This window comes from Pelecanus crispus, chromosome 10, assembly GCF_030463565.1.
Source record: "Pelecanus crispus isolate bPelCri1 chromosome 10, bPelCri1.pri, whole genome shotgun sequence".
NCBI lineage: Eukaryota > Metazoa > Chordata > Aves > Pelecaniformes > Pelecanidae > Pelecanus > Pelecanus crispus.
In genome coordinates, this window is record NC_134652.1 from 9,083,890 (window position 1) to 9,097,917 (window position 14,028).

General features: G+C 40.3%; 1 protein-coding gene across 1 annotated transcript in view; it reads left to right on the forward strand.

The window, feature by feature from the left end:
* The window catches only part of GFRA1 (GDNF family receptor alpha 1), a 144,411-nt gene that overhangs the window by 84,901 nt on the left and 45,482 nt on the right, over window positions 1-14,028 (forward strand). The window contains exon 4 of the mRNA XM_075717761.1: window positions 3,612-3,951. Within this exon, the coding sequence (XP_075573876.1) occupies window positions 3,612-3,951 (340 nt within the window). The remainder of the gene's footprint in view (window positions 1-3,611; window positions 3,952-14,028) is intronic.

A 14,028-nucleotide genomic window follows, 5' to 3' on the forward strand; every position in this document is an offset into this window, starting at 1 on the left:
GAGCTGTGAGCTGGTGATCCACGTAGAGGTAAGTTAGCATCAGTAAGCCAGTTATTGCTGCCCCAGAGTTTTTGCACGTCGTGTAGAGCAAAGTGCCTGGTAGGAGGACGTTTTTAGGCATCCTAACTCTGTGGATGTTGCAAGCTGCTGCTTTCCCACCAAAGCAACAGCTCCTGGCTCTGGCTGTGTTCTGCCGTGACTCTGCCTGCACCGCATCGGGGTAGCACCCATAGCAGCGAAGCAGCTCGCAGCTGCTGGTGGTTTCTGCTGGGAGGCAGCATCCTGGCGTTTGCAGATCGGCTCTGCTGGGCCCCTCGCTGCAGGTGGAAACCGGTGCCTTGCACACAGGCATGAGGAATCCCTTATCACCTGCCTGGAAGTAACTTGCCTCGGAGTCTGCAGTGATTTGGCAGGAGCGGAGCGCTGTGTGGTTTGGCAGACATTTCCAGAATGGGCCAAAGGCAAAGCAGACTTGGGAGAGAGGAAGCTCTGGGTGGGGAAATGGTGATGGGAAGGAATCATGACTTGTCCCAGGCTGCTGCTCTGACTGCCCTCAGTCCATATCCAAGTGCCCAAAGAGAGGGGGGAACTGAAAACGTGTCTCCTTACACAGACCTTTCCCAAAGGATGCTGGCAGGAAAAGTAGCTCTGGATTAAATCCATTTGCTCCTAACGTAGTCAGTACCTAGTAGGAACCAAACTCCAGCCTGTCTTAATAATTTAAGCTTTGCAGAACAGAAGCTGGATGAAATTTTGACCTTATGTATTACTGCTGTGTAAGTAATCCTCAGAAACACTCTCAGTCTTGTTAACTGTTTGTAGTTACCACAGGACTTAGGAATAATTATGTTGTACTTCTGCAATAAAAATAAAGCATAAAGTGTGTTCTGGATTGTAAATTTTGCATTAAAATAGGATTTAGAAGCTTGGGAGAAGCTGGCATTAATGGTAAGAGTTGGTTTAGGTAGTCTTGTTTAATTCAAATGCAGTTGATGCATATCTCTTATGTGCTGTATATTAGTCTTGGGTTTTAAAAGGTAGAAATAATTTGTATACTGTGTTGATAAATGTGCCAGAAACAATAGCTAGAGACATATGTATCAAAATAGAAAAGGCAAGTGGCAAGTTACAGCCAGGGGTAGTTGTAGAAAAAAAAAACCGAAGTAAACACCGAAAGACATGGTCCGTGTTCAGAGTTGACACGTAGAGGAATGTGAGTCTTGGGTAGATATATATTGTATGAAAGATATGAATGAGCATAACTGTTGTTTACGAACAATTTGCACCTAATTGAACTTTTGTCCAAGATAACTGTCACTGCTGTTTGTGTGGTCAATGAATTGGCTTGTGCTGTATTTTTTAAAAAGATTAACCTGTCCCTTTTGATTTTTGAGGTGTTCATATCCACAGTGCTTTTTAATTCTGTACCAGCATTTACTACAATTTGGGCCCTTAATTGAAAACTTGTATATGATTATCAGTAAAGAGGTGCTTTATTACATCTTGGGTTTTCTTTTAAAGAATGCTTTATAATATAATATATCATACAGTAAGCTGATGTCTGTTCGTATTGAAATGCCCCATTCAGAGCTCTTCCACAGAATCTTGTTTTAAAGAGTGGAATTCAGCAGTTGACTCCCAGGCACAAATAACCATGTAATTACTCTGCAATCACATAGTAATTAGCATGTACTATTCATATATTGCATAATGATATGCCCTGCAGATTACATAGTAATTATATTTGTACTAAACATATAATTCTATATACTGTATAAAAAAAACCTTTGAGAGTTCATAGTTAAGATTATAGTTGTGTGCTAATGTAATACAACATTTTATATAAAAATGTTACAATTTTATGAGGGTTGTATTTTGGATATCTCATCTCTTCTGCATCTGGTGTTGCTTAAACTGTGGTAGGCTGCTATTATAGGAAATGCTTGGCTCTGTTAATTTATAGTCAAACATTGCATGTTTATAATTTTGTAATTTGTGAAGATAAGAAGCAAAAAGTTTCAGTTTATTGTGCAAGAAACTGGGATTGGGAAGGACTTGGGGTATGAATGTCAAATGTACATACGTTAAATGTACGAACCCACTGAACATAGTTACAGCATATCACTAGAGTGAAAAATCTAATGCTACTTATGTATCGCGTTATTTCTGAATATGTAAGTTACGTGAGATAGTAGCAGGTGATATATTTGTATAAGGTGAAGTGTCTGCTAGCATCCAAGGACCATCTCAGGCACGGTCAGTTCAAGCAAATGCAGTACCTTGGTGCACCATGTCAGCCAAGCTACATCATCTTTTCCTGATGTGGAAAAAGAGAAAAGGTTGATGTCCTGATCTGGGAATGGGAGGCAGAGTAGTAGGAGATTTGAGAGGAGTGGCACTGAGTTGTAGAAGGGCCTTAGACTGAGTTTCTGGGAAAAGGTGGAAGATCTAGGAAGAAAGCTTTTTTTAAGAGGAACTTAGGGCCTTTTAGATCGTTTGAGATGTTTTATCTTTGGCCATCCCCCCTAGGAGGTTGCTGCAGATTTTTAGAAATTTGCAAAACGTTTCATTCAGCTTGCAAATTCTGTAGCAATGGGAAGTTAATGTATTTTCTTGGATCTGTGATGTTGGCATTCCTAATATTGAAAGCAGCATTACGATTATTCTTAATTGAATTTTGCATTCTAATGCCAGTTGCCTTCATTTTCAAGCAAAGCATATATTGGGTTTTAATATCTGGATAATGTATTGCAAAATTAAATGAGTAATTATAGTCTTAACTTTTATCTGAGTTTAATTTTTTCTGTAACTTGTAGCCTGTGCATGTGTGTGTGTGTGAGACATACTCCTTGTTTTAAAATGTTTCTTTCACAGCCACTTGTTAGTTCTACGTCAGCTTTTGCAAAGCTTGTAAACTTCATAAAACTGCCAGGGTTCAGGTGGCGTCTATAGATCTTATAATGGTGTCTTTAACTAAGCATGGAGCTCACAGGCTGTGTGGGTGGCCTTAGAGGACTCACAGTCATGGGGCTGCACCTGCCTTCCTTTCTGTCTGGGTGGGCTGGTTTTATACCTCAAAAACTGTAGTAAGCGGCATGTGGCTTTTACATTCTGCAGAGTACACAAATTACATCTAAATGTTGTTACCTGGTGTAGATACTGAATGTCATTTGTACTGTTCAAGGGAAAAAAAAAAAAAAGTCAGAGCTTTACAAAACCAGAGTGAGGAGCCCACGTTCTCACTGTGTTCTCGTGTGATGGGCAGACGTATCCCTTCCAATTTACCAGCGATTTTAATAGCTTTTTAGTGAGGCCAAGTCTTACCCAGTATTCATCCTGCATGTCTGCTACAAAGAAGATGAAGTACAGCCTGCCCGGTGTAATAGCCATTTATTTGCCAGCATTCTGATCTTAACGCATGCCTGTGCTCTTGTTCACTCGTTAAACCGTTACCCTAAGAAACATAAGGACTGGTCACAGTTTCTGGCACTGAAAGTTTTGTATGTAACAAATATATAATCAGGATCTCATTGACAGTGAAATAAAGACAAACATCAAAACACAATATAAATGTGACGCATTTCTTACTGCTGTTGTGTTGTTTTTTCTAGTGGAGCCAGTACTTTCAAAGGGGAACAATTGCTTGGATGCAGCAAAAGCTTGTAACCTAAATGATACCTGCAAGAGGTTCAGATCTGCTTACATAACCCCCTGCACCAGCAGCACGTCTAATGAAATCTGTAACAAGCGGAAGTGTCATAAGGCCCTCCGGCTATTTTTTGACAAAGTTCCCCCAAAGCACAGCTACGGGATGCTCTTCTGCTCCTGTCGAGACGTAGCCTGTACAGAAAGGAGACGGCAGACTATTGTTCCTGTGTGTTCATATGAGGACAGGGAGAAACCAAACTGCCTGAATTTACAAGAGTCCTGCAAGAAGAATTACATCTGCAGGTAAGATAGCACATGGCAGGGGAGTGATTAATGAGGTACCAGAGAGAACTTTTTGGAACTGCTGGATTTGCCAGGACTAAGGGTCAGAATATCCACTAGGGAAAAACGTGAGTCAGGGGAAAAAAGCGGACGCCTCTGACATCCTTAACAGAATAACAAAAGCCTGTATCTGGTTACAGTGTGTGCCTTCTCCAAAACTGTTCACAGCTACTCCCTCACATTACAGAGGAATCCTTAAACCCCCAGTTTAATTTTTACAGATTTTTGTTGGAAAAATTTTCCTTAGGTGTCTCTATGATTCTATGTCTCAGAATGATTTTTATGTCCCATTAGTGACCAGGTGAAAGTAGAATTATTCATTATAATGGGATTTATTTTCATAGTAATCTTACGTGTGAGCATTAATAACTGTGAATACAAGCCACTTGTTGGACTTCATAAATGGTCACAATACGCAGACTACTCTTGGAAAAAAAAGAGTCCACATTTGTAGACTAGATCCCACTATCTTTGTAGAGCTGTTTTAGCCTTGGAATTGTTTTATCTCCCCTCCCCTGACAGGAGTGCTGGGCTGATACAACCGGAGGGTCATTGATTCACTGACCTAATTCCCAGCCTCTTTCCTCTGTGTGTTCAGCCGGGGCGGCAGCGCAGAGCGCTGCTTCACAGGACAAGCTGGGTCCTTTCGCCTTCATCGAGTTCCCTGCAGGCTGTCACACAACGCTTGTTCAGTGGCGTACAGGACCTCCTCTGCCCTTAGGAAATGCTTTATTCCTACTTAGCATTGTGTACATTTATATTAGAATGTTGTTGTGCTAATGTCTTATTTATGAAGTTATGCCCGTGAATCTTGCTCATTTCTAATGTGTAAATTCCTGTTAGATTATGCAATTCTGTGAATTAGCAATCAAGGAAATAAACACTATTGTAAAATGTCAAGGACGCTGAAGATACGATATAAATCTTAATAAGTCCTTAAATACCCCTGGTAAAATATTTACCTTGAAGTTTGTTTATGAGATCTCCACTGCTGATCTTAAGCGTTTAGCCATAGCACCTCAGATGTGCCCGAGTGTTGTTCAGAGGTGAGGAGGCAAGCAGCGCCCTACCCTCAGTGGCTCAGGGGAAATCTGGAGCCAGTTTCCTGCTGACCCAAATTTGAGCAGATTTAAATTGAGAGCAGGGTTCTCGTCTCAGTCCAGTGGGTTGCATTCAGCACCTTCATAGCTGATGCTGTTGCAGTTTATGAAACCTGGATACATGTAGTCTCAGAACCACCTGTTTTCCAAGTTCATGTTGTGCCATTAGTCTTTTTGCTTATATCTATTGTCTTCCATATACACAGGCCCTGTTAATTAACAGAGTTACAGTATCTTTACTGTGTTTTCTGCCAAACTTCCAGTGTGTTACAGTGCCAATGAAATAGGAGAGAGGAGTTTGTAGGGAGCCTTCTTCCTATTATTCAGGTTGTAGTGTTCAAGAATTACTTCGTTATGCCATTACTTCTCTCATGACCGTGTTTTCCTTTGGTCATCTTTGATCTAATGTTGTCTCAGCAGCAAAGTGTTTAATGGCATGTTGTTTAATTTGACTTCACGAGTCTGGTGGTGTGCTTTCTCCGTTGCAATGCTGCAGAGGAAAGCTTGGTAAAATCTCTGCTCCCATTGCCCTAAGTTGCAGCCAGCACTGGGGTGAAAATGGATTTCTTTACAGGTTCTTCCTGTGTCTTCTTTTGCTTTAAAATGCCAGAATTAAAGTTTGGACTCTTCCAAGGCTCAGTGAGACCTGACTGTGAGGACGAAGGGCAGCACTGGTACAAGGGAACGGGTAGGCAAATGCCTGTGGGGTCTGGGGCAGTCAGTGAGTCCAGCCCTTAGGTCCTATGCCTGGAGGTAAAGCAAGCTTGATGTGTTGCTGAGAGTCATCTCATGTAGGTGTTAATACCTTCTGGGCTGTCTAAACTGCTAGTGTATTTAATACCTTCCTTCTGTACTGTCATGGAGAGGAGGAATCGGCAGCAGAGCTATTCCAGCCTATCCATAACATGGTGAAAGACATTTTGTCTCCGTGACTTGTGCACTTAGAAGGAGTTGGTGTGGGTTTTTTTTTTTTTTCTTTCTTCCCCGTGTCCTGCTGGAAAATGGGGACTTGGGCAGGGGAGGAGAGAAAGGGGAGAAAATCTCCTCCCTGCTATTGAAAGTATTGGCACTGATAAATAGTCAGTCTACATAGTCATTCCAGATATGTTCAGAATAATTAAAAGCAGTAGTCGTAGGCATATAATTCTAACTCTGATAACTTCTATTTCATTTTGAAATCAAAAAGAGTATCTAAATGGGAGAATAATTTGAGAATATGTTCTGCCTATTGTGAAACAGAGTCATTTAGAAACTATTATTTGCATGCCTATTACATCTATTAAAGCTTCTTCATAATGCTAGTTAAGACAAGTGGGACAAGTTCTAAAGGGTTTCTGAAAGTACACTTAAAAATGGTTTACGAACGCTGCTTACTCAAAAATGCAAGATTTCAATCTGCCCATACTCTGTATAAAATATCAACTGGGCCTGTGCAAACAAGTGTTCAAACATTCAGTTTTGGATGCTCTTTAAAAGCTTTGTCCTGGACGCATATATCACTGAATCTGTTTTTGAAACTTAAGAGCAGGGAAGCAATTTGGCCAAACTGTAGGTACCACTAACTGAGACGGCTGGACACTGTACTTATTTTTTTCTTTTTTATTCATTAATCTATCTGGTATATAACATAAACTCTCGATTGATGGAAGAAGAGACCAGAAATGTCAGGAAATGCAAATAAGTTCTGACTTATGTAAACAGTCCTAATTTTTCATCCTCATCAGAATGCTGAATCATTCACTTTCATTATAATTTTTCTGCTGCCTCTGCTTGTATCCCAGTCCATGTACAGCTTTGAAACCAATTGGAGTCTCTCAGAAATGCCTGTCAATGCTCACTGAAAAGAAAAGCAAAAAAACCAAAGAACAAAAATGTCCTGGTTTTGGCTGGGATAGAGTTAATTTTCTTCCTAGCAGCAGGCATAGTGCTGTGTTTTGGATTTATGAGAATATGAGAGTATGAGAATAACGTTGATAACACATTGATGTTTTAGTTGTTGCTAAGTGGTGCTTACACCAGTCAAGGACTTTTCAGCTTCCTGTGCTCTGCCAGGGGCACAAGAAGCTGGGAGGGGGCACAGCCAGAATAGTTGATCCAAACTGCCCAAAGGGCTATTGCATACCATATGGCGTCATGGCCAGTATAGAAACTGGGGGGGCTGGCTGAGGGGGCAGCGATCGCTGCTTGGGGATGGGCTGGGTATCAGTCAGTGGGTGGTGAGCGGTTGTATTGCTTGGGTTTTTTTCCCCTGGGTTTTGTTTCTCTCTCTTGTTGTTCTCCTTTTCATTACATTTTTTATTACTACTACTACTACTACTACTATGATTATTTTATTTCAATTATTAAACTGTTCTTATCTCAACCAATGAGTTTTCTTACATCTGCCCTTCCGATTCTCTCCCCCATCCCATCATGGGCGGAGGGTGAGTGAGCAGTGGTGCAGTGCTTGTTGCTGACAGGGGCTGAACCACAACAAAAAAGAAGCCATTAGAGTTCCTTTTTATTATGAACATAAACAAAACTTCTAAGGCAAGTCAATATACTGTCAAAAGCTTTCACCAGTGATGATGTCCTGGAATAGCTCAAACCTCTTGAGGAACCTCCTGTTCTGATCACTTCAGCCACCAATTAAACATCAGAAAGTTGACTGGCATGTTTTAAAAACATCATTCTATTGTAAATGCAGGGCAGTGTGCTTCATTTTTGCCACTATCACAATTAACAGTATTTCAAATACTATTTTATTTGAGTAATGAAAGTGTGGGTCATTAGTTTGGTCTTTTTAATAATCTGTGTTTTGAATTTGCATACTTCCTCTGTCTCCTGGATGTGTTCAGAAGGCACTGACCAGAATAATAATGATACAGACGCATTATTTATTAAAAGAACAGTATCAATCCAGTCACGTGCTGCAAAGATCTGAAAAGAAGGGTGGCATACAATGAGGCATTTTTTGTTAATATAAGAATCTAGTAATAGCATTATTTCTTGTCCTCCACAATTACTATATTCAAAATGGTTGGTCAAAACATTGAGGCTCATTTTTAAGGTAAAATACCCAGAAAGTAATTCTTGACTAATTTCAGAAGACAGCTGTTTGGACCTTTTTTTTTTTTTTTTTGGCTAAAATAAATACTATTCTTTATGTTTTGCCTTCAGTTCTGTAAAAAGCACATGTTGCTGGCTACAGCTATTTGATGCTGAAAAAAAAGAAGATAAAATGGCTGCATAATATATTTAAATAACTTTTCCTTGTGGGATGTCTGAAGGATAATAATGAAATGTCCTATTACGTTTCAGTAGATGGGTCATCTCCCTGAAAATATGATAAAACTGTTTTTGGCACTGTATATTTAGGGAACTAAATCTTTATAAATGTGCTTTCATTGGTGTGTTCTTACCTCTTGGCCAGTTTCTGGTCACCTCTCCTATCCAGTCTTAATTTTGTTGCAACCACTCATACAATTCTGTATGAAAGAAAGCTGCGTCTACAGTTATAAGAACACTGTGTGAAGATATGCAAACATTTTCATCAGTGCATAAAAGAGTTCATCCGCAGTAAAAGCTAGAACAAAAGCTCAGCTCCTTGCTACATTTCCTGAAAATGTAAGAAACTTGCCAAGAAATTATTTTTCCTTCTTTATATTCTGTTGAACATTTTTAATGATAATTCACCATGGAAAGGGAGTCACTGTATCTGTGCTCCTTTTCCATAAGGCATGTGCAGATCTGCAAGTGCTTTATACTACTACGTGTTTGTAAAAGTGGCTTCTCTGCGTAAGACTGCTGGGCTGCTCCTGCAACATGTACCATTACTGACTGCAAACCCTACACCCTCATGGATAAGATTTGCCAGAGGAGGGGGTGGTTCAACACTGTAGGCAAGTCTATGATGAGATGTTACAAATGTGCAGTCAGCCTTTTTTGTCCTGCTATAGGAGAGAGGGAGCCCAGAATTTTGTGTTAGGTGGGAGTCTTCTTCAGTGACAGCATTAAAAAGTGGTAGGGAGGAGTGCACTAAAGGGATGTGGGGGGAGGCAGAAGAGGGGAAGAACAAATAGGCCCTTTTCTTCACATTTTCTATTCCTTAGACTTCTCTTTCATTTTTCTCACTTTCTCCCTTTCTTTCTCATGCCTCTTCCCCTTGCTTAGTCTCTCCTTTCATCTCCTCTTTCCAGCTCTCCCAGTCATTATCTGACTTTCACTGCCTCTCTGCTGCATTTGAATTCTATTATGGCCATTTACAGTACCTCCTCACCTGCTCCTCTGCGTGTTGTTCTTTTCCTCCCTCAATATCCTGCCACAGTCCAGTGATCATCTGTAATTCAGCAAATGAGAGGGAAAACGTAGGTGCTACCTCCTTTTCTGGGCCTTGTACCTTATATTGGTTACAATTCAGTTGGCCAGCTACTAAGCTTGACTGCTCAGTCTCAGACTGGCTCTAGCTTTACGTGTGAAAAGGACACTTAGTGGATATTTTCATGAAGGACACAGTAGCATTACACAGTTCTGTATAACAGAGCTGGATTTGCATCCCTCCGGGGTATTTATATCAGTTTGGCACTCAAAGCTGTCTGGCAGCTCCTGGAGATGATCGTTTTGCTGTGGGTATGCAAAACCAGGACAACAACAAAGTTTTTGTAATGCTGTTAAGGACGTTAAAACAGGGACACTCTTGATTTCTAGAGATGTGCAGGCTATGCCTATATTGTATGTTTGGAGACTGAGTCAGGGAGTGGGCAAAAAACCTCGTGTGCTGCCTGACTCACCCTGCACTAGATGTAGGATGTCTGCGGTGTAATAGGGTTAGCCTGAGCTCAGGCTACCTGCAAATCCTCCCTGCTCTGTGCGTGACATCAGGAAAGCTCCTGTGTCTGCAAAATACCAAGTGGGAGAGAAAAAAAAAGTAAAGCTACCTTTCAGCCCATATACTGCAGCGTGCCCACAAGCTGACCTCACATCTATAAGCATAGCCTGAATTTGAAGAATGATTTTTATATGTATATGCATATACGAGTGTATGCATATATGTATATATTGCTAGAGGTACCATATTTATTTAAGTGAAAAAACCACAGGCGTTAATTCATTTTCATGAATTAATAGTGAGAAATGATCACAGTTCAGAAAATTCAAAAAATGGGATCGGGCAGGGGGGGGACAGAAGCTGGTGTGCTCTGCAGAGGTGTATGTACACATGATGGTGTAGTGGATGGAGTATGTGTGTAGGGAATTGCTAGCCTGGAAAAAAATACTAATGCAGTCTCTGCAAAATAAGCAAAACCCCTTTCAAGTCAAGGCAAAGTAAAGATAGAAAATGCTGCAATATTGTATTATTTTCTTCCCTTCTAGTCCTTTACATGATTCACTACATTGATGTCTTTCGTTAGCAGAATAAAATAGACAGTATTACTCTCCCCTTCCCCCATAAACAAAGGTGATTTTAAATTTCTTCCCTCTGAATAAAACTCTCAGTGAATCAAGCAGTTCCTCCTTAAAACATATCCATATATCCCTTTGGATCCAAAAATCAGAACACCCAACAAGACAAGACTGCTTTGTCCCTGTTAAAGTGTAGATGGATCTCGTTCTGCGGTGCCAGGATCTGCTTGGCCAGTCCTCATTTATACTCCCTCCGTTCTGCTTAAGAGAGTCTTGAAGATTAAAAGCTTGCTGGGTGATTGACATTTCTCCAAAAGAAGCAGAGGCGCAAGGATATAGTAATTAGAAGAATGGCTCAGCTTTATTCCTGCACCCAACTTTCACATCACTTTGTGCTTGAACGACGAAGAGAGCCTCACGCACAGGGGGTTTATCCTCCAAGAAGCAGTAACTAGACAGTATCTTTACGCTGAGGTCCCTTGTCAGGGAAGCTTAAGACTCTCCAAGCGGCATCCCTTCAGCCAGCTAGAACCTCTGCTGGTTCCTGAAACCCAGTCTCCATGAAAAGGGAGCATAATTCTTTTGTGCCTATTAACCTATAAAACACAAGTTATCCCTCAACATTGTCAGAGCTGTTTGATTCGGGCGACTTCTGTGTTGTGTGGTGCAGCTTTGGCAGTCTCCCTGACGTGGCTGAGGTCCTGTTAGTCCTTTCTGGTTACTTTTAAGGTTAAGGACAGCGATGGCACTGAATATTCATTATTACCTGGCTACAGGGTTGAAAAAGTGAACGACGGAATAAAGTATGTGTGTGTGAACATACAGCAATCATAAAATAAACTTGGATACAAGTGATTAGAGTTCTACAGGCCATATTTAGATACCCTGCCTTCCACGTCAGTCCTTTTTAGATAGAATGATTCCGTGGGCTGAAGTACTCACAGCCACCAGTAAACTTCAGCTCTAAGAACTTGGGGGCATTTGTATCATCCAGATGTGGTCCTTCATCTCTGTGTATCATTTTGTCTGAAAAAGCTTGTTTTGGTATTCTACGTGAGAAAGGAAAACTACCTGTATAATATAAGAAGTAAGAAGACTACAGATTAGCAAGGTGAGCCAGGAAGGGGTTACAGCAGGGCAAATGTGACCCATTTTGTTTTGTTCATTTATCATGGGGGAAAGATTAAACCGCATATATTAATGAAGCAGTTTCACCCATGTTTAGTCAAAAATACTGAAATCCAGGAAAGTTAGGTTTGGCATTAAACTTTAATAGAAATCTAAATTTGGAGGTACTCATGTTCTTATGGATAAGCAAGCACTTAATTGCTTTGCTGGATGGGGTTCCAGTAAGAGTACTGCTACCACTGATCTGTTGAATTGTTAGTTGAGAGATTTTTGTAGAGAGCAGGAGTTTAGCATCCACCGGTTTGCATGAGTAGTTTCCACCCACTAATCTGTTCAATCTGATGAAGAGAAGATTTTTGATCCCTTTTAATGTACACCCAGTCACATTTAGCTAACTTGCTGTTTCTGGGGCAAAGAAAAGGTGTATGTATCACACAATAGCATTTTCTTTAATAAATCAAAATGTTTTCTCATTTACCTCAAACCATTTGTATGCTACAGGCAAGAAGCTGCTGTATGTTTAATATGAATAACAGAGCTATTACATCAAGTCCATTCCCACTGTGCTTCCTCTGACATCAGTGACTTCAGTGGATTTATTCCAGGGATGAATTTGGCTATTCCTGTTTTTCGTAGGTAAATCTTCAGGCAGTGCTAATTAAAAGAATGTCAACTGATTTTACCATTCCATTATGCTGGACTTTGTAAAGGTTATTTATATCATTCTGCATCAGGCCCCAGTGAGAGAATATTTCTGCTGGCAGTTCATCTATTAAAATAGCTGCAAGAAAATGTAAGCACTGGAACTAAAAATAAAACTTTGTTTCTCAACAGAGCAAGTGACAGCCACATGCATATTTTCAAATTTTAGCATTTTAATATTTGCTGAACAGAAATTGCATTGCTTTCATTATGTTTTAAGCATGACCATGTTACTGATGGAGTAACTGCTGTTAAGTGGAAGCCAGATGTAAATGTACCAGTATCTGCAAAAACTTCTCAGCAGAGGTGGTGGTTGTTTCCAATGCTTTGATTATCTGCTGGCTTTAAAACAAGTGACACAGAAAAAGTTTTCTGGTGTGTGTTTACTGTTGAATATAGATTTTCTGCGTGAGCTGACTGTGACCCTTGCCTAAGATTATTAATAGATGACCTTACATTCACATGTTTGTGCTTACACTATATTTGCTCAAGCACATTCTATAAACCATTACAGTGAGCTTTTCTATTATAAAGCACATCTGACTAAGACCTCTGTTAAATTAAAACTTGACCATATCGTTTGAATGTTCAGTTCGCTTTCTTTTGTTCCAATTCAAGCATAAATTACAGTGGTTGTCCTCTCAGTTATGATGCTCCCTTTTCTAATTAGGCATTGTGAAATGCTGAAGATACATCTCAGTAACTGGCCATCCTGCAGCATTGCAATATATTCTTCAGAATAGACAATGTCTTTCAGAGCAACTTCTGTAAACATCTGGATATATCACAGGCTGTCAGCTCGCAGCCTCAGTGGCCATGTTAATTTTTTTTGACAGTGGAGACAAAAAAACCCTCTTAAGACAGCTGCATCATCCCTAACTGGTAAAAATTGTTTCTTTTCCAGTTTTATACTACAAATCAGTGCTTTTTGTACTAGTGTTATGTAGTCATATAACTTCTAAAAGCACGTAAAACGTGTTGAATAAGATCAATGCTATGTTGGTTTGCTAGTGCCAGAACTTTTAGACTTGCTGTTTGATGGGGCTTGTTTTTTGCATGGAAAAAAAGGGTTCACATAAAAGAGACTCTAATCTGCTTTTATCTGCTGCAGTTCTGATTTTATATTTTTTGTCTTACTCCTGAAGTCAGAACAGTTTTTAGAGTAGCTTCAGGATGAGTTTCAGCTATGCTGGCTGCCTACAGACCCTGCACAATTGAGTGCAAGGACGCACTGGGCACCTTTTCTTTCCTTCAGCCAGGTATCTGACAAGGGGACACGGAGCTGTTCCCTTCAGGAATGCCACCACGCATACCACAGTGCCACTGAGGGATTTTTCTATCCAAAAAGCATCCCTACCTAACCTTAGGGAACTGATGATCTAGTGCATCTGCCAACAGAAACTTTTCTGATAAAGAGAGAACTTGTATTGGACTTCTTAAATTATTTTCCGTCTCCAAACTCCACAACAGTTTCATGCTTGAGCCAGCAATATTCTATTATAGTTTATTCAAGTGGTTACAGAGAATATTATTGTCATGGATGTCTTTCTCAGGTACTTGGAACCACATCCTTTCAGTGTGCACTCACGATACAGTTGTTAATAAACACCTAAGCATCCAGTGGCACACTCGAGGACCTGCAGTGGCACTAATTTATTTGGCTTGCTTTTTGAGAGTGACAATGATTTTCTTAGGTTTCCAGCCTGTAATTCAAAGACACTCCTGT